At 34.6% G+C, this 27,395-nt stretch overlaps 4 protein-coding genes across 11 annotated transcripts; 1 reads left to right on the forward strand and 3 right to left on the reverse strand.

Annotated features, from left to right (window-relative positions):
- Positions 1–706: 706 nt before the first annotated feature.
- On the reverse strand, positions 707–13,776 carry Itpr (Inositol 1,4,5,-trisphosphate receptor). Of its 8 annotated transcripts, XM_081994732.1 has the most exons (32): positions 13,501–13,776; positions 13,066–13,204; positions 12,814–13,000; positions 12,672–12,758; positions 12,350–12,613; positions 12,082–12,295; positions 10,884–11,403; positions 9,636–10,700; positions 9,165–9,315; positions 8,963–9,110; positions 8,867–8,905; positions 8,571–8,752; positions 8,229–8,518; positions 7,995–8,170; positions 7,529–7,941; positions 7,273–7,473; positions 6,702–7,211; positions 6,407–6,511; positions 5,814–5,934; positions 5,566–5,708; positions 5,327–5,514; positions 5,164–5,275; positions 5,075–5,101; positions 4,855–4,969; positions 4,566–4,798; positions 3,242–4,499; positions 3,066–3,188; positions 2,667–3,004; positions 2,423–2,600; positions 2,101–2,306; positions 1,881–2,046; positions 707–1,824 (listed from the first exon to the last, which is right to left on the reverse strand). In XM_081994732.1, exons 2-32 carry the CDS (start codon positions 13,155–13,157, stop codon positions 1,418–1,420), a joined length of 8,259 nt encoding a protein of 2,752 aa, XP_081850858.1. In that variant the 5' UTR covers positions 13,158–13,204; positions 13,501–13,776; the 3' UTR covers positions 707–1,417. The 8 variants fall into 8 exon arrangements, with proteins under 8 accessions (XP_081850858.1, XP_081850863.1, XP_081850862.1 ...); XM_081994737.1 differs by lacking the exon at positions 8,867–8,905 and having other exon boundaries at positions 13,501–13,775; XM_081994736.1 differs by lacking the exon at positions 5,075–5,101 and having other exon boundaries at positions 13,501–13,775.
- Positions 13,777–14,952: 1,176 nt separating this feature from the next.
- Positions 14,953–19,395, reverse strand: UbcE2H (ubiquitin conjugating enzyme E2H). The gene is made up of 5 exons (XM_081994743.1): positions 19,166–19,395; positions 18,852–18,928; positions 17,670–17,837; positions 17,481–17,609; positions 14,953–17,425 (listed from the first exon to the last, which is right to left on the reverse strand). The coding sequence occupies exons 1-5, from the start codon at positions 19,216–19,218 to the stop codon at positions 17,307–17,309; spliced, it is 546 nt and encodes a 181-aa protein (XP_081850869.1). The 5' UTR covers positions 19,219–19,395; the 3' UTR covers positions 14,953–17,306.
- A 1,341-nt stretch (positions 19,396–20,736) lies between these two features.
- On the forward strand, positions 20,737–22,185 carry Ak2 (Adenylate kinase 2). The gene is made up of 3 exons (XM_081994673.1): positions 20,737–21,010; positions 21,070–21,306; positions 21,365–22,185. Exons 1-3 carry the CDS (start codon positions 20,900–20,902, stop codon positions 21,752–21,754), a joined length of 738 nt encoding a protein of 245 aa, XP_081850799.1. The 5' UTR covers positions 20,737–20,899; the 3' UTR covers positions 21,755–22,185.
- On the reverse strand, positions 22,180–27,327 carry Oseg4 (intraflagellar transport protein Oseg4). Its single transcript, XM_081994669.1, has 18 exons — positions 27,185–27,327; positions 27,011–27,122; positions 26,784–26,956; positions 26,031–26,460; positions 25,830–25,969; positions 25,560–25,778; positions 25,255–25,507; positions 24,926–25,199; positions 24,636–24,876; positions 24,404–24,582; positions 23,969–24,172; positions 23,772–23,915; positions 23,524–23,719; positions 23,263–23,475; positions 23,099–23,207; positions 22,709–22,968; positions 22,528–22,652; positions 22,180–22,438 (listed from the first exon to the last, which is right to left on the reverse strand). The coding sequence occupies exons 1-18, from the start codon at positions 27,206–27,208 to the stop codon at positions 22,264–22,266; spliced, it is 3,471 nt and encodes a 1,156-aa protein (XP_081850795.1). The 5' UTR covers positions 27,209–27,327; the 3' UTR covers positions 22,180–22,263.
- Positions 27,328–27,395: the final 68 nt, after the last annotated feature.

The following is a 27,395-nucleotide window of genomic DNA, read 5'->3' on the forward strand; positions in this document are numbered from 1 at the left end:
CTTCAAATAGAAGAGCTACAGCCAATAATACTGTTTTTTCTAATGGATCACCCGGTGTATTTAACTATTTTCGGAATGTGCTAAAAATTCTGCAAATATTTTTACAAAAAAAAAATAAATACAATTTTAATAATTTTTCGAAATTTGTTTTTTGACGAACCTTGTATATTGATAAAAAAAATTATAGAGAGGGATTTTACAACAAACTAAAATAAAACATTAAGAAATAAAAGAAAAAAAAATATTTAAAATTTCGTGGTCATTTTTGGATTCAACTTTTTAAACTACGTTAAGCCGGTTATTTCAGTTTTTTTTATTACATACAGGGAAGTCAGAAAAGGGGGTTGGTCAGTCCCCAGTGAAAGACCCTGTACATAGTATCGCGTAGCAGAAAAAAATGTCGTACAACATACAAAAAAAAACCTTTTTGAAACCAATAAATGATTGATACTTACCTACACTTAATTAAACTAATACTAGGACAAACATACAATCAAGCTTAACTAGAAAACTTACCATTAAAAAAACTAATAACATCCCTAATTTGGGTTTTGTCTTGGTCCATGACTCGCAGGTACTTACCCCTAACCAAAAACACAACTGGATAAAAGAGTCCTAGTTTGGTTCAATTCTTATCATTGCCCTTTAGTATTGTTTATTAATGAATCTATTAGGTTATCAGGGTAAATATTAAGAGATCTTCGTGTTCAACGTGTTTATAGAATTTATTAAGAGAAAATGTACACATTAAAAAGTACAACAAAAATATTGCTTTTAAAAGAAAACAACCCCACTACCACAACACAATTTAACGTCATAGACATACGGTGTGTTCGACTAATTTTCTTTAAATGCAGAAATGTCCTATTTGACTCGTGTTTGTAGTGTAAAATGGTGTGTAAAGGCTATTAACAAATTGAGCATTACAGATCTATATAGAACAGGTAAAATTATACAGTCTTCAAAATATGACTGTTTTAGAGTTTTTTAAGTAAACTTTTCTCACTATATGCACAAATAATCAGCAATTTAAGTACGATACATTGCTAAGGCTAAGAAATGATGCCTACGATAAACGTTAATAATCAAATATGTATCACTTCAGTTAAAGAAAAAAGACATCAATCTTGCCATTTTGGTCACAATAATATCGGTTAGCAAACTTCAAAGCCTACGCTAGAATAGTATAAAGGTATAACAGCAATACAACGAAAACATGTATATATACACACAAAAAAAGGATAAAGCCATATTTCAAAGACCTTTAAAAAAACTATACAATTGCTACAGGTAATTATATAAGGCAAGATGATTAATTGAAAAACTGAGATTCCTTTAAAAGCCTCTAAAGAAAAATTCAACAAATACTTTACATACATAATATGACCTCTTTTAGCATCAAGTCGGCAACTAAAACTCAAGTCAAGTTATTGGTCTGTAAATAAGCAGAAGCAGAGCTTAGAAGTCCTAAACGATGTTTTTGCTTTCTTTGCTCCGCCATTTGCTCTTTGAGCTCCATTAATTGACTGGACAGGTTCTTAACCAAAGACTGGGTATTTTCCAGTACATTTTGAAGACTTCGAAGTTCAATTTGTTCTCCGTCTCCTTCTACCGCAGCTAAAGACATGGCTCGTAATCTTGGAAACCAATCGAGGTTTACAGATTTTACTAAAGAATAGACGTAGCTTTCAGGACCAGTGAACTCTGTAGGGTCCTTTACTTTAATTAAAACTATGAAGTACAGGTAGTGCCACATGTTGTGCTCGTTTTTAATATGTTCTTCAAAACTCACAGTTTTATTATCAAACGCTGATCTGTTCAGTCCTGCAAGTAAAAAAACACAGTAGAGTGACAAAATAACCCAATTTTTAACAACTTACCACAAATAAAACAAGTATTCTTTAAAATGAGCTCCTTCTGTTGCTTTTCAGATCTCAAATCGGCAAAAGTATCAATAATGACACCAAAAATGAGATTAAGTACGATAATTATCACAACAAAGAAGAACAGCAGATCGTATACCACTCTAGGAACAAAAAGAGACTCCTACAAATAGTCTCTCTTTATTATAAACACAATGGAAGTATAGAGAACACAAACCTCACTACTAGGAGCCCTTAAAATATCACCAATCCCTCCTCCATTACGCAGCCCTTGATTTAGAGTAGTCACAATACACATTCTTAAAGAATCGCAGGCTCGCTCTTTCTTTTCCTCTCCTGGGTCTATAAGTTCGCAATATTCGTGGGTGACGTCCTCTTTATATGTTTTACCCGTCATCTCAGAGATTTGTTCACAAGTTTCATCTTAAAAATGTTAACTATGCTATTATTGTTCTTTATTCTATTTTCCTGTAGTCTTTTAAATATGTTCCAAAAAATACTAAACTTAAGTAACTAGTTTCTAACACAGTAACACTTACCATCTTTCTTTTTAACGCTAACAATAAAGTCATCCCTAAAGAACATATATCCAATAATGGAAAACATATAAACCAAAATAAGGGCTAATACTGCTGTCAAAATAATGGAGCGTCCATTTCGAGTAACAGATCTAATCACATTGAGTAAAGTTTCTTCTCTGTAAACCACGTCGAACAGCTAAAAATACCCCACAAAATATTTAAAAAAAAAAAACTCAAAACACTGAAGAGCAAGTGTACTTACCAAAACAGAATAAAAAAAGGGATGCATCACCAATCCCAACATACAAAAAACTAGATAAGTTAAATGATAGACTAGTTCGGCGTCAGTCAAAATTTGTTGATAGGTTTTTGTTAGAGTACCGTGGTTACCCATGATACTGACTAGATGGATCCCTTTTAATATTATGGTGACAGTACCCAGAAGCCATAAAGTTGGTTCAGGCCCTAATGAATAGATTAACCTCAATATTGTTGAGGCAACTAAAGTTCTGATCCCAGTTTCTCTTGGCAACGTTATAACTATGGCTGAGGAGACTAACATTGCAAACCAAATTAGAATTGAGATTGTGGAACTTATTGCTACAATCCACAAGTCAAATTAATCAACTAGTATTGTCAAAGTTATGCAAAGAGTACTTACGTGGCAAAACATCCTCAAAAGGATAAAAACAAGCTACTATAAGATTAATTAATACGGCACAATTGAACAGGATATTACTCCATAAGGACATGTAACTGCTAACCCAAAACAAAACAGGTTGAGCTAAAACAGTCCAATTATTAAATCAATTAGTGGATGGAGTTATAATAAAGTACCTCTCAACTTTTTTTGCCAGTTCATTTCACTAAACATATCATCAGTTCTTTCAAAGAAATCCGCAACTTTGGAACCTTGATCATCCCTCTCTGCTGTATTAAGAATTTTGATTTTCGTATCCTTTGTTATATATTCACAAATTTCTGGTATGGGAAAAACAATTTGTTCTAAAGTGCGGTCATGTCGTACAATTTCAATTTGAGCTGTATGAGTGTTGTAGTATTCCAAAGCCTTCTGTACTTTACTGTCTAGAGAGTCAGAGGGTATCAACCAATTTGCCAATTCTTTGTGGTGCTGAGCCAGTTGATGGCACAAAATGTAAATATTATGCCCTACTTCCTTAGGTGATACCACATCCTCCACAGTAGGATCGTCTAAATCATCATCATCCTCGCTAGTTTCTTGGTGATAAGCTCTACAAGCCACTTCAACTAGCTGCTTGGGATTCATATTAGATAAAATCCTCTCAGCATTCTCACTGTCACCCCTACTTTCCATAATGGCAAGCAATAATTTGGAGGCATTATTTTTTAATTCTAAAACTAAATCCATTCTTGATTTTCCCAAGGGATTAATGTCGTTCAAGATCAGTGCAGTTATAATATCCAAACCACTCGATTCGTGAGTTGCTATGCAATTCTGGTTTTCATGGCAAGGGCCTTGGCAATATTCAGTTAAAGTTTCCAAAGTCTGATTAATGAGGGAGACGTTGTTTTCATTTATATAGAGCCCCAACAGCCCAAGCCCTCCAGTAGTCGACCCGCAAATGCAGTCCAAAAACATCAAAGTTTCAGACACTAAGTTATAATTACTTTTGTTGTTTTGGTTTCTAAGCAAGTTCTGTAATTTAGGGTTATGGTTTTCACATAGCAACTGGAGAAAACGCAAAATTGGTTGCATTATCAAAACTTTATTAGAGAGTCCATTTTGTTCGTCCCGTTCTCTGTGTTTTTCCAGTTTTTCAGCTAGCAAGTCTTCAAATGCACTTGCAGAGCTTGTAATCAAATTATCATCCCCCACTGTCATGCTTCTTATATGTGCGTATGCCTGCGATGTTGACTCCGCTGCTCTAGACAATTCTTCCCTCAGTTCATCACTGATGAGGATACCGTTGCTTTTGCCTTGTTTTCTAGAAAACTTATCCAGTTCTTTCCCGTCTTGTTTGTCATCGTGGGCTTTTGCAGCCATATCCGATGTGTTGACACTCACTGTGGATTTGATTTCAGACTGAGAATCCCTCATTTTATCATAAAACACCTAACAGGAAAGTCAAGAGCTTAGTTGTACATTTTTGATATACATGAAAAGTATGAAGTTGTTTACCTTGAAAAATGATAGACTGAGATCCCCTCCTAGAAGCTTATTAAACATACTTTTTTGAATAATAGAGTTTCCACCCTCCAAAAGTGCAATTCCAAGTTCTACAGCTTCCTCAAAAATAGAAGGAGAATTCATCGACTTAATCACCAATTCCACTACCAAATCAGAGGCTCCTTCCTTGTCCAAGTGGACTTGCACTTCATGAAGAGTTTGGCCAGCTCGACTGATTATTTTGGCTGTAATATTCAGGTAACACTGCACAAATTGTGTATAAAGAAGAAAATATTATTACCGCCTGGCCCGTGAGTTACAGGAACTTGATAAGTAACAACAGCGACACTTTCGTGGTTTTGATTAAAGTTTTTCCCGAAATACCTGGCCAAAAGACTGTTGCGTAGAACTTCACCCTAAAATACCAAGCCGTGTTTAATAATAGAGTTATGGAGCGTTTTTTGCATGGGGATAAATAAAAAACATTTAAAGGGTGCACACCAAAAGGGGGAAAATATTACCATGTCGGCTTTGGCGTGAGTTTCGTTCTAAGCAGCGTTTAAAAAGAAATCAGTTATTAAATCAACTGAAGAATTAGAACCAATCTCACCTTGTCGCCATAGTCCGGATCTACCGCCATCATCTTTCTCAAGGTTTTCAAAACGTTTACACACAGTTTTTCTTCTTTTTCTTCGAGCAATTTTTCAGTATGTTTTATCAACCTATAAAAAACTGTCTTAGAATTTAAAAATTAATCCAGATTAATTAACGACCTTCTAATAAAACCTCCACTTTCACAACGTTTCCTAGATTCAGTCCCATCAGGGAATAGTAATTCAGGCCTATATAAAACATCCACTAATAACGACAATTCAGACTGGACTAGAGGTTTTAACTGGTCTTCTAGCAGAGACACTATGTCTTGCAGACCTTCTATTATGCTTCTGTCTAGTCTCATTAGCTAAAATGAATATTATTTAAAGCCCTGTTATTATAAGCGTGATATGCTTACTGTAGATTGTGATCGTTCGATTTTGGGAGTTTTAGATGCCACCAACCATTTACTAGTTTGCCTTGTAAGGATACTAGCTTTATTAAACATAGGAGCCACTTGGCTTTCCAAATCCAAAGGAATAGCTATCCCCCTGTTTTTAGCTAAAATATAGGAACTCTAAAACCACAGGCTAGCCAGAAAAATATGAGAAACCCTCCCACCCAAGTTTCTCATATCATTCCACATGAATTTAAAAATGCACTAACCAACTTCAGATAGCGTACGAATGCAGTTTTCAACATTAAAGCGTTGCGAGGCGGATAACCAAAGACACTGCGAGACTCGGAAGGCCGACTGCAATAGCTGTACGAAAATTGGCTGCCTTGTCTGCAAAATTAACCGTTTTATGAGATAATGAATGTGGTGAGACGATTAAGCCCTGGAAGAAACTGATGACATGCAAATGATGCTATAGTGAGTCAAGTACCAAATAGATATGTTGGATATTTCGGAGCGGAATGAATAGAGGGTGCTGTATCTGTTTTTATTTTTAAACATTTAAATTAAGGCCTGACTTTTTTTCGGATGGATCAAGACAAATTGTAACTTCTATGATTTCCATCTTCAAACCTAGTCAATGGATAATAACAAAAACTGGAAAAAAATCTAGACCCTAACAAAACATCAAAATTCCAACTGACAAAATAAAATACTACACACTGGATATTATACATCTACAGGACCACAACATTACATCAAACCCCAACCGTGGTTGGTGAAAATCTTCATTCTAGAAGCTGGTTAAACTGTCGAAACTTTCACTGACCACCGCTGGACTAACACCACGTTACTTACTTACATTAACAGAAAAAGGAATTTGTTTTAGTGGAGCATTTCGAGAGAAAGGATCATATTCATCCCCGGTCGACTCACTCCAATACACCCGCGCGTCATGCAGATGTTTCTAACAAGATGAAACTCTCAACAATGAATAATAAATGTACATTGATATTCAACAATAATTTACACTAATATAGATGAGATTTAGTTCAAAAATTAAGCTAAACCCAATCAATTAAAGCTGAAAGAAAACCCCAAAAGGCATGCCAAAATGTAAGCTAAACCCTCTAGCTTTAAATGCGGTTTCCACTTACCTGAACAGTAGTGCTCTGATCCGAAAATGGGCTTTTGAAAAATGTAGTAATTAAGTTCATAACACAGTTGGTAACGTAGTTTTCCAAAGCTTTATCTGGATGTTTTCTATCGTTTGGGGCTGTAGCTATATCAGCCATATCAACCAGAAAACTTTTCTCAAACAAAGTCCACATATGATTGCTAGTGTAGATTTCCTTCATTTCCACTTCAGTGTCGATGTAACAATGATGCAAGAAACCTACATACGCTTCTTTTACTTCGGGAATACAATCTGGATGAGTGACCATGGCAACAATATCATCCAAAGGTAGCAAACTGTGGCATTTTATTTCTGTGTAGACGTTTTTGCCCATAGTGCAGCAAGCTAGAAGTTTTACAAGTTCTACGTGATACTTCAAAGGACTACTTTCATCCATGCAATGTCTTTCTGAACGCATCATTTCGATAAAGTGATTAAAAGAGGCTTTGTCGTTGTAGAACACTAAAACTTCTTCCCCTGCATTAATGAGCTGCAAAAGTTAAAACTTCTGTAAAAAGTAAAAACCGATTAAAGTGAGTGAAGTCAGTTACCTCTTGCATAACCATGTCCTGACACTTGCGGATAAACTGATTATCAGCTTTGACGATAGTTTGAAGAAACTTCAAATACTGCACATGTCGTCCATGGGTTTCAATAAAACGCACAAAATCTTGAATAACTTTTTCGTTCTCCTCATTGCATAAAGTTGGGTTATCTTGGAAAATTGCGCAAACTGTTTGTGCTTCTCTGATCTGGAAGTGTTTTAACTTGTACTTTGAATAACTCAATTATAAATAGTAAAGTTACCCCAGGATTTAAGAAAAGATCCAAATGCTTATAAAGCAAAATTTGATTTTGTTGATTCCCGAAGCAGAAGTTTTGCAGAAACTCATGTGCCAACCTCATTAACTCGTTCATCCTTATGTCTTCTTTTTCATCATAAGGAACTTGCAGTAAGTCTAAAACTACTGTATGAACTCCAACGTTCCTCAGTAGTCTCTGTTCATGTTTTCTGGGTTTTAGCATTGATCCTTCTTGAGTACACAATTTGTTCATTCTTATTAATATCTGCTGGATTTTTTTGTACTCGTCAGCTTGTTCTGGGTGTAACAAAGGTCCAACATCTAAATTAATTGCCGAACCCTTCTTATCCAAAGCGTTTAACATAGGAGGTTTTGATGGTGGGGCGTCGTCTTCCTCTTCTTTGTTTTTCTTATTTCCTGAGATTTGGTAGCATTGCAGATGGTTGTATGTTTTAAAGGACGCAACTCACCAGTGCCGTGCTCATCGCTTTTAGCTTTATAAACCCACAGTTCAGATTTTTCAACACTTTGCCTTAAAACATCCAAGTCAGCTTTAATTTGTTTATAAGACTCTACATCACTGTCAGAAACTAAAAGTTGGACTTGTCTGAACGACTGGAGAACCTCTTGTCTTTGACTAAAATGTCTAAAAGGGCATTGAAACTGACACATTCTATAAAACTTCATTCACCAACGCATCATACCTAAACAGTAAATGTAAAGCTCCAGAAACCAAAGGAGGATAATCATGCATAGTTAAATGCAACAAAACGCGCAAAAATGTCCTTCCTCCGTGACCATCTAAATCAAGAACAGCACATTCCTCGCTGCTTCCAAAGATACCTTCAGCTTGCGTTCCAATCAGTTCTAAATCAATATTTTTTTGGCCCAAGTTAACGTTTCCACCATTATTCTTTTCCGATTCATCAAATTCCCGCTTGAAAATACTGAGCAAACAACTAATTCTATAGTCTAGACGGACGTCCAAGATAAACTGGAAGATTTGCTTTGTGAAACTTTAGTGATTTACATACAGCAAAACAGACCTCCAAGATTTCAATTATTTTCAGTTTGGTGTCCATTACTAGTGGATACTCTTTATGAAATAGGGAAGCTTTAGTATGATTGCCACTATTTGTAGACGCTAAAGTTCGTCCATTAGGTCCTAAAGTGAGAGAAGTCATCACTGCTCCCATATCTCCAATAGTTCGAAGAACTCCTCCTTCAGCTGTTTAAAAATATAAATACCACCTTAAGATTTTGTTTAATTACTTTTAGAAAAGTGTTAAACAATTTTGATGCAAAACAAGCAACAGTTAACACAGACACAAAAATAATCTACCTTTAGATCCAGTGCCTTTATTTTTTTGATCACCAGCAGCTACACAGTGAAATTACAATTTATTTTAGGAAACACCGATCCCATATTGGTACTTACAATCAATATCTCCTACGGGAATCCTCCCATCTACTAAATCAGACTCGGCAACACAATCCAAAATACTTAAAAGGGTTTTAGTTAGTTCAAGCAAATCGGAAAAACTATAAAAACCAAAATAGATTAATTCTCTAGCCAGTTTCACAACCTAAAACCACACACGAATTAGCCATTTAGTCAGAACGTGAAACGCCAAAACAACCTCAAAAGTTAATTTGTTCTGTTCTTGATCAGCGAATGACCACATTTTAGCTACCACATTACAAAGGTACCCTCCGACAAAGGCTATAGTTGAGGAAAATTTAGCACGCACGGCTTCTTTATTAGGATCGGGCATTTTATTACAATCGTAACTAAAATGCGCAAGAATTTGTTGCTCAAATCGTCAAATAATGTACGTTCAAACTCTTGCCTAGAAATGCAAAATGTGCATACCGAAAACTCACTGAGAAAATGTTACAATGTAAACGGTCAATTACGTCTTTTATTATATACAGAGCAGAAGCAGCTCTACTCATACTCTATAAGTTTTAAATTTGCTTTTATGACCTCACAACTAGAGCAGTTTTGAAAAATTGATAAAAATACGTTCTCAGTGTATTTCGTCTGTACAAGTGTTTGCGCGCACCAAACTGAAAACCATGCATCAACTCTTCAAAAATTAAATACTTACTCATTAATAGACATTTGTGGTGGTATTTCCGACCAAAGTCTGGCATATTTAACTGGAGTAACCGGCTCTTGAGGATCTCGATCAACATGTAGATGCAACATGAGCCTGCAAAATGAGGCCCGCAGATCGAAACTTACGTTTTCATCGGCCATGCATTTTAAAATTAGTTCAATATCGAGATGTGGTGAAAGATTGTTGAGCGCTAAATATTGTCTGTTTAGACACATGTTGGAAAATAAGTCCAGTTGGTGTCTGTAATAGTCTAAAATAGCTTGGTCCTCTTTGCTTCCTAATTTAGCTTTGGCACATAAGTCAGTCAGAGCCATTTGTTTCTGGCCGTTGTTCCACAAAAGCATTACTTGACTTTCTTCTGTTGTCACTAGACGATCAAGGCTTTCATCTAGCAAACTTTCATCCTCTTCCGCAAATTCAGGAAGGTCCACTAGCATTAGTCTAGTTCCGATCAATATATCTGAGTTTTTCTGACTTAAAACACTCTTACAGATCAGCTCTTGGGTCACGGGAATGGCTTTCTTATTGGAAATACAGAGATCGGATAGGTAATCCAGGAAACGACTTTCCCAGTTGTTCATATTTTTTCTCACTAACCCAACAAAAGTTTCGATTTCAGCTGGAGTTATATGCTTTTCCAACAACTTGCGATTATTATGAAGCAACGCAGTTATGGTATCCTCAGCCAAAATATCGTAGCCAATTTGCTTCTGCATGAAACCAAAGTGTTTAGCAATATACTCTTGGTTTTTACGATAGTCCTGTTGACTGAGTCGCAAAATACGATAACACAAACGGAAAATGTATTTATATGGAGCATGTTTAGGATCATTCAGCTCGTCAATTTTCAAAAACGGCGGCTCTCCTTTCTGCTCCAAAAAAGGACCTTGAAGGATGCTGAATAACTGCTTTAAAATAGCTTGTTCTCTTAACAGTTTCTGCCTATCTCGATTTGGATTGGTCACAACCAGTTCCAAGGCTTCAGTTTTGTTTTGTTCATTTTCTAATTCAGCTACGAAGTACACAATATCTTGAAGTAGGGCGGTCAAGGACCTGAAACAATACCTCTAATGCAAGACTAAACGCAATTACATTACTAGATGTTAGAGGGTTATGGGAAGGCATAATATTGCTAATTAAGAAAAAAACAGGGTTCAATTTGATGATTTGTAAAAATATAGTTTTATTTACATATTTTGTTAATATTGTTGTTAGCTGGCTTATCAAGTTACCTACCTTCTTTCACTGTGAGAAATAGTTCCATTCGCCAACTTAACCGATAAAGCCGACAACAGCTTACAAGCATCATTAGCAAAATCTAAATCTCTGACTTCCTCAGGTGACACCGGAATCAAAGCAAAAGCCTCTTTATCTTCTTTTCTTAGAGCGCACCCCACTTTAGACATAACAGGTTTCTCTTCGTCTTTATCTATAGGGATAGCTGTAGAGTGGACCCAAGTGTCAGTGAAAATGTGGTGCAATCGGACATAACTTGATTGAGGCACCAATGAATCTGCCGGTGGTAGGTTTGTGGGTCCCAGCTCGAAAAGTGAAGCTATCTCGTTTCTTTCAAATGGGTGACTTACAGGAACTAAATAGTATTTTGAATTGTCGGGTGCGGCTTCACTATCATCTGGGTCTAAGGAAGCAGCCAAATATTGTCCTGTTGCTAAGTGTTTGAATCGGTATAATGAGTCCCAATGGCCCGCTCCTCCTCTACACGGATCGTTTTGTACTACTTCAATTTCCCATAATGCTGAAACAAAAGATTAATTACAACTAAACAGTTAGGAAAAAATCTCCTGCATGCATATATTATAACACGTGTATGTGGTTTTGTCGTCACAATGGACCATTTTACCGTACTAAATATTCTTTTCAATTCATTGTATAGGTATTCATACTTAATCGCAATTTATTGAACATTATTTGAAGTGGATCAACATTGTAGTTGCATTGAAGCTCCACTGTAATTAACTCAACTTTCCAGCTTAACAACATCACAAAACATGTTGTGTTGCAAGAAGATGACTTTGAACACTAAATAGCTTTATTTTGAAGGCAAAAAGACAACATTTACAAAAATTATTGATTATATTCTTGACAATGGTGAATGCAAACTTCCAACCAAACAAAGGCAAATCTTTCATTGATTGATAATTTATTGTTGCCATTTATCTTAAAGTCCTATCAACCCTGGGAAGAGTATGCCTAATAAATTTTACTTTAAAAAATTAGGAAGCAATTGAGTATTTAGTATTAATCCTTGACAACTATTTCTACTCAGAAAACAGTTATCACAAACTGAAATTCCACTATATATTAATACATAAACTGGCTGTTCTATTTTTGAGTGATTAATACCAATTTGTGGCAAGGTTACAGCATAATAAAGCATAAAATTGCTTCTCCACGCTTTATGTAAAAAAATTACCTTTACTGCTTGTCGCGGCAGTGGCGCTGGTTCGTCCAGTGGTTCTTAAAAAAACATGAGAATGCTTCTTGTACTCATCAACAGTAAGGAACTTCTCTTGTTCTGTATGGAATAATCGGACTACGTCTCCGCCTTTAAGGATGTTATCGCGGTTTTCTTTGTATTCTAAGAATAATGTAACTTTCCAAGATGTGTGTCCATTAACTACATTAACCTACAATAATAAATGCAGATATATGTGTTGTCTTTAGGTGAGCAAATGTGTTACCTCTTTGCAGCCTGGATTGTCCAGTAATTCATGATTGGCTGCTACATGTAAAAGCTGCTGTCCTGGTCCTACAGGGTTTAAAATGACCTTATCCCCTAGAACTATGTTGTCACCTGTAGATCTTAGTTTGTAGAAAGGGTGAATGTAAAACCAGGAGCCTTCATTGCCATTTCCATCCAAATAAACTCTAATAGCATTTTTCTCTAAAAGAGCTGGAAGTTTCTTGTTTACAGTTAAGTACTTGTTTGATTTGAGATGAAGCAACTGAAATTTGAGTTGTATAGCCAAATTGGAATTACATTGAAATATTTTTAAAGCAAACCTGTATAACATTCCCATAAAGCACATTAGTGCCATTTTCTTTCTTGTTTTCAGCGTCATTTTGTTTTTTCTCTATTTCTGCAGCATGCTGCAATACAGTTGTTGTTACATTAATATGTACTAGAAAGAACTAAAATACATACATGAAGTCTTTTTAGTAAGTTAGTGTCTGTGTTGGAGCCCATGCTTTGCTTGGCAGCTTTCCAGAACTGTTTTTGTGCTGAATACCTGTTCATAGGACATATTTTGAACAAGCAATCGCGAAATTTTTTTGGAGGGCTCAGGAGGTCTCCAGCTTCTGGACATACTACACATCTGTCATCTACCAAGCTGTAAAAAATTGAAAACTAAATTAATAAAAAAACTTTAAATTACCACTTACTGATACTACTTACCCAAGTGTACTTAAAAACCCAGAAACAGTTCCTTCTGCATACAGTGACACTATGTCCCCTATATGAAGGACATTGCCACCTGTTTCAACCATGATTCCAATATATTGGTTGGAATGTTCCTATAGGTGACTTATTGGTACTATAATCAAAAAGTTAGTTTAAATGTTTGTGTAAAGAGATTAGGCTATTTATTTAAAATGTCTTCAAGGTACAATCTAATAAACTGTTGACTTGAGACTGTCATTATCAAAATGTTTGTAAAGAAATTTACACTATACTTTAAAATATCAACTTTGTTGGTTTGTTGACCCAAAGCGCATCTCAATAATAGATAAATTTCAGTTGTAAGTGAATTTTGTAAACTAGTGTTATTTGGAAGTATTAAAAATCTAAAATAAATAAAGGTTAGGAATCCGAGGTTACTTCCTTACTTACACATCTTTTATCAGCTGTTTTCATTTTAGTAACTCCATTATCCTAGTTTTCCGTCTGCCACATTATCTTTGGATAAATCAATTTCCTGACACTGGCACTGTACTTATATTTTAAACAATATTTCCCAGAAATCAAAAACTTGAGAACTTGTTTGAATTGAAACCAAATCGCACTTCCCACATCTATAGTTAGTTCACGTGGGGCATCTCATCTGTCTTTAAAACGACGTTGCCAGTTCACCTCTCTGTCCCTAGTATTAAAAGGCTATTTCGTTAACAGAACGGTACGAAATATAGAGTGTGGCAACGACGTATAGTAACTCAACGTGGTGAAACGGACTATAGCCCACAAAATTTCAATTCAAACGGCGTTGCCAAGTCGTCTTAATGATCAACCAGTCTTGTTAAATAATGTATGGAAAAAAAGTCTTGCAATCAGTGATTACACTTTGCATTAATATTTTATAAGCAACAATATGCTTTAATTGGGTCTAGGCATAAATGTTCTCTTTTTAGAATAGCTTTGTAAAAACAGTATTTTTAACTCTTTTTATTTATTGTTTATTTAAAAATAAACAGAATTAATTTCGAATCTAGTATCGATAACGGCAACCGGCAACGTTGTTCCAGTTGTTATGATAAAGCATTGAATAGAAGTTATATGTTTACACAATTATAGACAATTTAACATAAACGTTCGCCTAAAGCATGCAAATTTAACGTTGGAAACTTGCGGATAATGGAGAATGGATAAACAATTTAGGGCAGGCTCTCCACCTCATACCTATTTTCAGTTTTTTAGTTTACTTAATCCGACAGTGGCGGAGGCGGATATTTTTATTTGAATTTAAACGTCTTAAATCTTAAATGTGGATAAAATAGCGAACTTACACATTATAATTAGTAAAGTAAAATTTTTACGGTCGATATTTGAATATGACTTTTGGTCAAGAGACAAGGGTCAGTCGAAAACATCATAATAACACAGTACAACAGCTTGAGCTTAAAAGGTAAAAGTAAAAGCAAAGCAAAAATATGGCTACCCTCGAGACATCTAACGTCAATATTGTGTATTTACAATGCACCTATTGTACGGATAGATGGCAGGCATGTGTTAATCTTTTTGGATTTAACTGGTTTTAAAAAAACTTTATTTAAAGCATTTTTTTATTTTAATATAAATTTTCACCCAATAAGGACCAAAATACTTTCATGGGCAAACAGTAATAAAAAAACTCATCTCTGCAAATAACATTTTCTTTATTATTATGCTCTTGTCAGAATAATATCCTACCCATTTTAGCCCCAATTAACTTCATTAGCAATTTAATTTTGTTCCAATTTGCCCTATTCATTAAGTAAATCAGAGTTAACGAATTATATTACAAACTGATCGTCCTATTTATTAACTTTCCGGGTTTGGAAAATGAATAAGGTAATTAAAGTTAACATAATTAAATAAATGTTTTTATTAGATAGATATTAGATAGGCTACAAATATAATCTACATTTTAGAACTTGTTATGATTCGTAATTAAAAATATGACCGTGATGCATTTTTTGGAGTTTTTTTTCAAAGCGACAAACAACTTATTCATTAGTCAAACATTTAATAGTGTTTTTCCACAACAGCTAATCATCACAAAACATGCCAATATTAAAATTGTTTGTAATTCTATGATATTAAAGTTGTGCTTCTCTTCACATTACTTAGAGAAAAAAGTTTCTATTATGATCTGACGGTCATTACATTCTTAATATGTCCATCACTAAATGTGTATTTGTATTGACAAACCATATTGCTTTGTCTTTGGATACTAAGAAAGTTGAACTAGAACTGGACAAGAGCTCACTCGCTTAAAATAAAAAGAAAACAATGTAAATATGAAAAGTTACACCAAATATAGAATCTATATAAAAATATGTTATTGGAAGTAATCCATTTAACAATATTTATCAGTATATCAAGATTTGAAATTCTAATACAGACAAGAGTGTTATTATTTGTGTATTAATCTGAAATACGCGCACACACGCCTTTCTAGTTAAATATGTACAGGGTAAATTTCAATAACTCTACCTTTCATAAATTAGATTGAAACACTACAGGATGTCCAATTTGGATTTTAAGATATGCTAGTCAGAGTTACTGGTTATAATTTTTCTTAAATAATTTTCAAACCTGTAAAATTAACTTTCTTAAACCTGACACCCATTTTTATGTAAAATTGGACACTTTATATACAGGCTAACGCCGTGCAGTTCTCAAACGGTTACAAATAGAAATCACAATAATAAAATAACACTGTTTCTATTCTAAACGTAGAAAATAGTATCATTTTATTGAAACAATTTGGTAGCAAATAATATAGATGTTTAAAAACACTCAAATCTAGAGCTTTGGAAAAAATACTAACCTCCTAGAAAAATATACACTCAGATTAGAATGTGGTTATTTATTGCATTTGGGAAAAAGATGGTTTAAATGTTTTTAATCTAAAAATTGATTAAGATGAAAAACTTGTGTGTTTTCTTATGGAAATTAACGTAATTTTGATAAGACAGTAAGGCTTTTCTATTGACTAGTCTTGAGAAAATGTATTTTTGGTTGAAATGCAATAATTATACACCATTAAAATGCCACTGTGTGGATAAAAAAAACAAATATATTTTGATAACTTTGGCAACATATCAGGCCTTTCTAAGCAGAAAATCATTTGTAACATCACTCCAAAAATTACACCAGGAGACCCTAACTGGTCCAACACTGGCTTAAACGCATCTATAGTGCACAGTTGTAGACTTATAAGTGATGCTTAAAGTTAAACTGAACTCAACAACCATACAGAGCTTAGATATCTATAAAAATATAAATAAATTCTTTATATAAATTATCGTAATCTACAAATAAGAAGTAATCTGTAATAAATGTGTTAAATCTATAATGTACTTTTAATTGAAAACAACGTTGATGCAACTAAAGTTCTTCAGATTTAGTAATGTATTACATTGTTTAATACCGTTAAGACTGTATACAACGTACGTAATTTTAATCGAATAAGAAAAAGCATAGTCTTCACAAACTCTTAATCAATCAAAATTACTTTATAGTGCATACAGTAACTAAACAAATTGTACATGTTGCAACACATATAAAAGTGCATTTAATATGACTGGAATTGTATTACATAATTTCAGGCACACTAAAAGCAACTAAGACTGTATTTAAACAATTTGAAGCACATCAGGACCACTGAACTCCCTGGCAGTGGCATTGGAAAGGTTCTTTCTACCTTAAAGGAATTATAAAAAACAGCTTGGTCTCAGATTTAGGATTGATAAATTAATATGGCGCATATTGCTTCGGTGGTCCTAACTTTAAAATATCGCAATATTTTACCACTGATGCCTAAGTATTACAGTCTTATATGTCTGCCCAAATTAAGCACTCAAATACGTAAGTTTTTTACTCAACAATTCCATTCCTGTTTATGACACTTCAGATTTGCCAGAATACCTAAATATTTAAAATGTAAACCTAAAATGCTGGTTTATAACTAAAAACTGGTTGGGTATCAGAATTTAAAATATAAGTGTATATATATTAAGAAAAGTAGACTTTTCATTAAAACATTGGGTATACGCAAACCTGAGGCAGCTTGGACAAATGATAAACTATAAACTCCCTAAACAACTGACATGTAAAAAACTACTTAAGCACACCACAAAATCCGGACTATTCAACAGCAGAGGAAGTCCCATTGAGCGAACTACAGAATTTCCCATTGATTCCAAAGAGAGCCGACGTTATAATTCCATATCCTCTGCTTCGTTTTCGGAGAAATCCGACATACTTGATTCACTATCTGAACTTACATTATCCCCACCTCGCAGGGCTTCTTCTGTGGCGTATTTTCTCACATATTCTAATACCATTTCCACTTAATATATTCAATTTGCAAATACATAGGTAGTACTTACCTGATACTTTTTTCTTATACTCTTCTGGTTTGTGCAGATACATGGCTGCCGCGTCGCCATTTAGGGGATCAATAGGATTTGGGTAGGTTAATAACTGTGGTAAAAATGACTCAAATATATTTGATAAGTCTGAAATAAAAATATGATTCTGATATTTCCTCAAATTCAATTCAATCCTAAGAGTTTTACCATATAAAGCAGTCCAGGCTTGATTTATGACATCTAAGCACACAGTGCCAGATACTTCATCAATATTAGGATGATACACTCTGTTCATAAATCCTATACTAGGGGATTTGAAAGGGTAGTGATCTGGTAGGTGCACTCGAACTTTCCATACTCCTCCTTCATAAGGTGCTGAAAAAGTTCAGAAGCTGACAGCCATTTTGTTACAAATGCTAAAGGAGCAAGACTGATTCAATAGAAGTGTGAGTTGTTTCTGGAATTAGAAGACAGAGCTCTCTTTGCATAGCAATAGCATATTTAAATTAATAATTACATATTTTGTTAATTCTAAAGACCTTTGGTGTGTGTTACTTTTTTTTCCTTAATTGGTTTTGGTGAAAAATAATTACAGTTGAACTTCAAAACAGGATGATACATTTACATACCTATAACTGTGTGATCATATTGTGTTAACAATTTATATTATCAATCAATTTAGCTCACTCCTTACCTAGACAACTGTTATACACTCATTCATTAGGTACCTATTGTGTGTTTACACTACTGTTTTTTTATGTGAAAACATTATGTTGGTCACAATCACAAATCTGCTATGATTAATAGCAATGAATAAGGCATACATTGGATATTAATGAACAATTAACAATACAAAGGCTCTGGCAAAAAATCAAATGCTAAAGGAGCAAGGCTGATTCAATAGAAGTATGAGTTGTTTCTAGGATTAGAAGACAGAGCTTTCTTTGCATAGCAATAGCATATTTAAATTAATAATTACATATTTTGTTAATTTTAGAAGCTTCCAACAAATTTTAAAATTATTCTAGAGAAATTTGGTGTTTGTTACATTTTTTTCTTTAATTGGCTTTGGCAAAAAATAATTATAGTTGAACTTCAAAACAGGATGATACATTTATGTGTGATCATATTGTGTTGACAATTTATATTAACAATCAATTTAGCTCACTCCTTACCTAGACAACTGGTATACACTCATTCATTAGGTACCTATTGTGTGTTTACACTACTGTTTTTTTATGTGAAAACATTATGTTGGTCACAATCACAAATCTGCTATGATTAATAGCAATGAATAAGACATACCTTTATTGGATATTAATGAACAATTAACAATACAAAGGCTCTGGCAAAATATTTCTGAATGTGACTATTTTAAGTAACACTTACTTCCTCGTGGTCCATAAAATTTGACACAAAATTCGTTGAGTCCCCCGAGGATTGTGACTTCATGCTTGCTTTCAATGCTAAATGAATGTGTTAAGGAAACATAAAGATTAAAAATTCATTGTTGACAATCAACTGCAGATGAGTAAATGTGATAAAAATAGTAACTCTGAAGTATTGGAAATAGATGTTACTACAACCCAAAAAGACAAAGGCCTGCATAAAGGCTCTGACTTTGGGGTTTCCTACATATGACAATCAGCTGACATTCAGAGCAAGTGTTTACATTTTTCCACAATGCACAAAGGAAAGGATACAGTTTAATAACATCAGTGTCCATACGTCTCTTGCCAGCACTCGGGGACGACATTTTAAATTGTCATAAAAACTTCACCATTAATTTGTTTAAAAGAGAATTGATTTTTAAACTGGTAATTTAGACAATGGCCTATGAATTTGCGATTTCTCGTTCTCTATGCACCATAAATACACACCACACTTTCAACTTGTTCCTCAGCGCAAGTCTTTTTCCTCACTAATCAACTGATTCACCTTTTGCTGCAGTGTTGCCACGATTCAACCGAATCAAATATTATCATATCAAAGTCTGATTGTGCGTAAATTAGATTAAAAGATGTTTTCAAAAACCCGATGCAGGACAACAAATTCAAAGTCCTAACATAACAACAAATTTAAAAGAAAATGCGTATAATACAAATTTAATTTGTTTCCTAGATTTCTCATCTCACTAAACGTTGAAAAATCCACTTGCTTACAGTTAAGAAATTTAAAGCAACGTGACAACCTTGTTCAGCTTGTGGTTGTTCAGGGACGTACTTGCGCCAGTTCTGACGTCATTCCTGGTTCACCACCTCTAAGTTCATCCTTTATTTTTACAATTCTTCCTTAGTTCGCATTTCGTATGACCACACGAATAATTAAAAACCGCTACTTAGCATACGTAGTACTACATACGTAAATATTATAAATGCATAACAAAGAGCAAATTAAATTTTCAGGGGTACATACATTTATTATTAGCGCTACTGCGTATTTTCTTAAACATTAAAACACACTTTAAAACGTTTCTACGTTGGTGTTTTTGAACTATAAATTGTTCAATGCACCTAACAGATTGATCTAGAGAGTATTTGAATAAATTAATATTTTAGCATACAAGTATACCTACTTCTACACTTTTACTTTTGTCTCTACCGTTGGCTATTATGTTTACAAATGATATAAACTTATGCATTGAATTTTCAATATTTTATTTATATTAGATGAGCCCCTAATGGCTTAAATATCAGGTCTGTTCGCGCAAAGATTCCGCAACTGATAATCAGAGAAGCCATTGGTCATTAATCAGAAAATGTCAATGTCACCTGTTTATTCAACCAATAAAAGCCAACATTTTCCGATTTTCAGTTGAAACCAGTTTGGGATTGCCTGTGCGAACAGACCTATTTAATTACGTATTCATTCAGTTTAGAAATAAAGTAGGTCAAGAAAACACACTTAAAACTGGCGGCGCCATCTGTTACAAAACCGCTATTAACAAAATGACAGGAAGATCTAAAAGTTTATATGTTCTCTAGTTCTCTTACCACCTGTTCGTTATTTGATTGATATTTGGGCAAATAATGTTCAAATTCTAAAGTGTGATGTAGGACGTAGTATTGTAGGAAACATTATCAAAATTGTGCTAATCCTTTACGAACGCTTTTTACTCCCAGGCTCGCATTAAAAAAAAAAAATATCGTCACACGAGTAAGGGCAGCGCCATCTTTTGCCAAGTATTAAAACTTCAATATGTAGGTTTTTGCGATCGGAGCATTGGCAACCGTGTATGTGCTTTACATGACATGACCAATCCAACTGCCCGTTGCCCGATAAGAATTCGAGGTTAGGTTACGTGTGTTAACGTTTTTCAATTTCTTTCAAGTTGTCAATAAAAGCAATCGCCACTTACTTTCCGTCGTTATCTTGGTTTGGAGGTCATTTATGTAATAAGTACTGCAATACGTAACATAGTACTACACTGAAAAAAAATGGCCCCTTTAGCAGCAACGAAGGAATCACCTCAAACCAGGTCAAACTCTTCAACGGATGGGGTTAACGCAGTTCTCTTGGGCCCGCCTGGCTCCGGTAAAGGGACTATGGTAGGTCATTTCAATGTTAAAGTGTGAACTTTTTAAATAAAATAGAGTTGAACTTACAGGCAGCCTGGCTGAAAGACAGGTTTTGTGTATGCCATCTTTCAACAGGTGACATGCTTAGAGCTGAAATTTCCTCAGGCTCAAAATTGGGGACCCAACTGAAGAAGGTCATGGATGAAGGAAAGCTTGTCAGTGATGACCTGGTGGTTAATATGATTGATAAAAACTTGGACAAGGAAGAATGTAAGAATGGATTTTTGCTGGATGGTTTTCCAAGGACTGTTGTCCAAGCGGAGAAGGTACATTTTATTGCTTCTAAACCTTTGGGCTTAGATTTCAACTTTTCATTTGTTCCAGTTGGATGACCTGCTGGAAAAACGTCACACTCAACTGGATGCTGTAGTGGAGTTTGCTATTGATGACAATTTGCTGTTCAGGCGCATAACTGGTAGGCTTATACATCCAGGTAGTGGAAGATCATACCATGAAGAATTTGCACCACCTAAGAAGCCAATGATAGATGATATAACTGGTGAGCCCCTTATCAAAAGGTCAGATGATAATGTTGAGGCTTTAAAGAAGAGATTGACAACATATCACACACAAACTAGACCTTTAGTTGACTACTATCAAATCAGAGGTATTCACTATCGTATTGATGCATCTCAGGCAGCTAAGGATGTTTTTAAGAATATAGACAGTATTTTTGCCAAAAAGTCAAAATCCAGAATTGCTTCAAGATTGTAGGGTGTTGAGTGGGTTAAAGCTTGAATCATTGCATTTTATTGTGAGTTAATAAGGGTATGAAAATTGGTCTATGTGGTTTATGTAATCCTTTCAGTGAATACGTTCAAAGTTTATAAAGTTTACTTAAGGGGAGATAAGGTAATTGTAAATTAAAATTGAATAGTACAATTTTGAACATAAATAAATTTTATTTTTCTTACGTAAGTATGTTTAATTTACAAAAACCTTTTATAAATGCTTGAACAGCTTAAATTAACTAAACATGTTATAAATGGTATGTTAGGATGTAATTAAATTAATTGTTTTCTAATAAAGTTATCAACCCCCCAGTATAACTCCATAAACTTTGTTGAAGTACGGTCAAATATCACTTTTTAGTGGACAATATTTTTCTATACTTATTATTTGAAATAAAACTCACAAACTTCTAATTTACTTTTATTGTTTGAACAAACCTGTAATCAACTAACATGGGGAACAGAAATAAATAACATTTAACAGAAACAAAATTATAATCTGTCATGCTTTGCATGACACAAAGGGCAAGCATATAGCAACTCCATTTTCCTTTGAACAGCTGGATGCTTGCAAATCTTACAGAACCAAATTGAGGCTCCCACAATTGACAAGCCAGTGGCGACACAAGTTGGAAAGTGCACCTTGCAATTAGGGCAGGCTGTATTCCTATACAAATACAGTAGCATAAGTTTACTATCTAAAGTCATCAGTTAATACATTTACAAAGTCATAAATAATCTATATAGTCTGCTTACCAATCTTCCACATTACTGTCGCAGTTATCGCATTTTATCAGTTTCTTCTTGATATTAATTGGCTCATTCTGCCTAAAAATATCCCAGGCTAGTTTGGAGAACTGAGTTTTATCAGAAGAAGTAATCTACAAGTTTATAAAACTTAAAAAGGCAATCTATAGAAATGATTTGCACTACAAACATATTCCAAGGACTTTAGCTTCATTAACGCTTTAGAACAAATGGCAAATGACCGGTCCAAACATGAGGTCAGGCACAACAATGAATAAACATCAATTTCAGGAATGAAGTCAGTATAGTCTTGAAGTTTATTAGAAATGCAGACTGCATCATGAATTTTCCCATTATAGAGTTGATGTTGGGCTAGCATATAATAGTGATAAGCTTCAGCACCACGCCAAGGGTTTTCAAAAAGTAATGGATCATATGACAACATGTCACCTAGAATAAATTTATGAATTTCTAAATGCAAAATGATTTGTGAGGAACATGATCAATGGAATGTGTGTGTTGTGGTTAAAATTCTGTAACCCACAAACCATCATGTTTGTTGAATAACAAAAAAAAATACCAGACTGAGGAGCTAATTTGTGCATCTCAACCAAACGTGCAGCGTAAACATAATACTTTTTGATCTTCAGTAGACTTCTGTTAGTTTTCTTAGCCTCAGCTTCAGCCAACTAGAACATTTTTCATTTAGCCTTCATAACTAAAAGAACTTGAATTTAACCACACCTCAAAAGCTTGTTCAGCAGCTCGCAAATAAAATTTAGCCTGAACATTGATCTCAATGGCGGTCATCACTTGCTTTTGCTCAATCAAGTGAGTGGTGTACTTCAAAAGCAAGTCAGAAATTTTGGTAATATTGTGCTTCTTTGCCAAGTCAATAGCCACATCCCATCTGTTGTGTTGAATACACAAATCGATGGCTGAATTTACTTTTCCTGCCTGAAATTGCTTGTATATAGTCAGCTGTTTCAGTATAAAAAAACCTACTTTAGTATAAGCTTTAACAGCCTCAACGTGAACAGCATTAGACGCAAACATATCTCCGATTTTCTCTAGAAGTGCGTCTCCCTCAGGTAATTGTTCTATCATTAATTCTAAATTTTTCCAGTCTTCTAAGTAGTAATAACAATCAATTATCTTGGAGGTATTTTTTGCCAATTCATAATATTCAATTGCAGAGGCCCTTAAAGTTTTAGGATTTAATATCTGTTTTTATTAAAGTGTAAAAGTTTTACCAGTTGTTGAAATGATAAAAATAATCTGCAGTTGAATTATAAGCAGTCTTCAACAAGGAATCAGGGGCAGAAACCCCATTTTTCAGTATCTGAATCACCCTAAACCAGTCTCCCAATGTTTGTCTCAAATTCAAAGCCAAATCACTTAAAAAATAATAAAAATGAACACTTGAAGTCTCCGCAAATGCTAAATGTACCTGCGATCAGCTTCCATGTAAATTTTTTCAGCTTCATCAAAATTTTTGAAATAAGTTGCAACTCTGGCTTTTCGTATAGCTTCATTGTTGATTTCCCGGAGTTTCTTAACAAATTGGACTTTGGCATAGTCTTTAGCCCTGACGAAACAGGCATCTGCCATGTTAAGATTCATTTCTTTTAGAGCAGCTTCAGCCACAAGACGCCTGAAAATATTTGAAAAATAAATCGATATGTTTCTTTTACTTTAGACTTTCAAGTAAATACATGAGAAGATTGTTTCCTGAAGTAAAATTAATTTTAAAAATAACTCATCATAATAGCAAGCGCAACCTTTAAGACCCATAACAAGACTATCTACTGGTACACTATGATCGTAAATTGTTATAATTTTGATAAACACATTTAAAAAAAAATACAGGTACAAATTATCTTACCAAAGCCTTGGATGTCTATTGTCCTCTACAAATTGAGCAGCCTCATTGATACCCACTTTCTCCAAGAGTTGTCTAGTGTCTCTCAAGCTTTTTATTTCCAACTTAATTAAATAATCCTTGCTTGGCTTCTCTGGATTATCAATCACTTCATCAAGCAAAACAGCTTCAACTTCTAAGTCCTACAAAACACAAAATACTATTCTAGACTGGTTTTTGAACAGAACTTGTTTACATTGAAGCTGCAAATGTAACCAGAACAGGCAACTGGCTCTTCAGGGTAAATGCCTTTAAAAATGTACATTCTAGTCTTCTCCATTATGGCTAGAAGTTGAGAATTGTCAGAGGCCCAACACATCGCCCATACATCTTTTCTTTCTAGCTTGTTTCCTTCCAAGCTGGTCGTAGGTCTCCCTGATCCTTCCGAAATATCCAGTATTGTCATAACTCCAGAAACGTCAATCACAGACAATCTCCTATTTTTTTCTTACTTAAAACCCATTGTTAAAAATCTGTAATACTTACGTAGAGTTGCAGTTAACAGCCACCTTGTGTGGTCTGGTGGCAATTTTGTAGCGATTAGTCAAGACAATGTGAGGCAGGACATAAAAGTGAATGAGCCCAGACTCTCTACCAATTATTAGGCAGGTGTCTGTGGCAGTAAGACAGCAAATAGGGTCGATAGTTTGATGAGTGCTCACTGGAATTTTACTTGAACTGTCCAAGTCTTGAATTATTTCAACTGCTCCGGAAGGGTTATCATCAATGTGGTACATTCTAGATCTAGCAGCAACCCCCACTAAAAATGCTTCTCTAACAACCAAGCTCTTTAACACTTAAAGGAAGTATCATACCGGAAACAGATTTAGGTGTTTTGTAATGCCAAACTACAAAATTATTCTTGGATGCTGCAAAAACTTGGTAAGCATTCATGGCAACGCCCAACGGTTCAATATTAACGTATTTTCCATCAATGGGTGTGCCCAAAGTATTATAAAGAATTAATCCATATTTTCCCATGGTGTCTGTATCAGACTGAGTGGCTATGATACAGTAATCCCCAAATGCCGAGATTGCATAAAGTGTGCTAACCCAACGAGTGTGGCACTTTAATGAAAGTTTAATTAGAAACAAAATTATAATGAATAATAAACCCTACCAAATTATTTGTAGTGTCCCAAAATGTTACGCAAATTCCTGTACGTCCAGGCCTGCATGACGTGTAAACTACAGTTTTCTTGAAATAACACCACTTATAATCTGGACGAATATTGGCAAAATAAACGAAGGAATCCACAGCCAAAGCCACACGCAAAGAACCCCCTTCCCAAACGCAGCAGGATATTGAAGAACCCGGCACTCTTAAGGTTCTCAATTGCTTGCAAAAAAAAAACGTCAAACTCTTTCCTCAGAAAATTTTTTCACTTACCTCTCCAAAGGGGTTATAAAATTGCACAAGATTCAAACCTTTTTCCTCAGAGAACTGCTTTCCAGATATCGCTAATAACGACCCATTATGATTCCAACTACAATGCACTACATACATTTTTGTATCAAACAATATGGGTTCTAGAACAATATTATCTCTGATCAGTCATTTATATGGAAGTTTGTGAAGGCTATGACTAACCCATATCACTTTCGCTTCTCATAAGTTGAATTTTCCCATTTTCAAAACATATAGCCAAAGCAGGACACATGGAATGCATAAAACCTCCTGAACCATTATACCAATCCAATCCCACAATTGGTATCTGTTCATACTGTATATCATGGCTGAATATGTTAAGCTTCATAACGAAACTCCCTTGATTGTCATATAGATGCAATTGGCCATTTTTCAATGCAAATAACAAAAGCTTTCCATCTGGGGACCATTGTACTCCAGATAGTGGGGTGTGTTTCAACTCTTTGCCCCAAATACGATTGCCTCCCACGCAACCCACAATTACAGCACCATCTTCATAAATTATACAGATTTTTTGACCATCACTGCTCCAATCCATACCCACTACAGTAGATTTTTTGCGGTTGTTTATCATTTCCTCATACCAAGCCCCCTTAAATGGTGTTAATAAATTAAAGAGAACCCAATTTACTGAGCTACAATGTAAAGTACTATGTGACAGATATTTAATTTTAAGGTTTCAGCAATTTGGTATAGAGCTGAAAGCCCAAATGTACCACAAATAATACAAAGCACTAGCTAATTAAGAAGTTGCAGTGAATATCATTTAAAAATGTCTATTTTTAACTGCCTCGCATATTCTATAGTTTCTTTTTACCTATTGATGTGCCTAAAACCAATAGACAAACTGGCAACAAATGATGAAATAACCTTTATACACTAAGTGACCCAACTGTCTTAATATTGTCACATTACCTTATACAGCATCCAAACTATGATAACGCCATGAGAATCGCTGGTTGTGAGTTTTTTGTGGGGCTCATTCCATGTCAAAACCCTTATTGTATCAGTATGTCCTTCAAGAGTTTGATTCATGGACAAATTGCTAGTTGCTGCAAGCTTCCTGCTTTTCAAACCCGTGTCATTTCCTTAAAATCGATTAATTTAAATGCTTGGAGGTTCAATTTAACAGGGAATGGTACCTGAATCAAGTTTAAGGACTTTTAATAGTCCATTGTCTCCACCAACGGCTATATAACCATCTTGTTTGTTCCAATCTAGTGAATATATTCGGGTGTTGTTGGGTATGGCTATCTAAAATTGATCAAAATTTCATTGTAGCTTATTTATAGAGCTATGAGGAGAGAAAAACTTACTTTTTTACTCAAATACAGGAACATTTTCCGACTAAAGTGTTGAAGTTTGAATTTAGTTTGTTGATGTTGTCATTGTTGCTATAGCAATGACCTGTTACGTCTAGGAAGTTGACTGTCAATTGTTTGTTGTTTTTTGACGATTGACAGATAGAATGCGTTCCGATACATCTAGTGTGTTCCGTATATGCATTTTTTTAATAAACCAGGTACC

Source organism: Ips typographus, linkage group LG16 (genome assembly GCF_016097725.1).
Source record: "Ips typographus isolate SLU linkage group LG16, UJ_Ityp_2.0, whole genome shotgun sequence".
Taxonomy (NCBI): domain Eukaryota; kingdom Metazoa; phylum Arthropoda; class Insecta; order Coleoptera; family Curculionidae; genus Ips; species Ips typographus.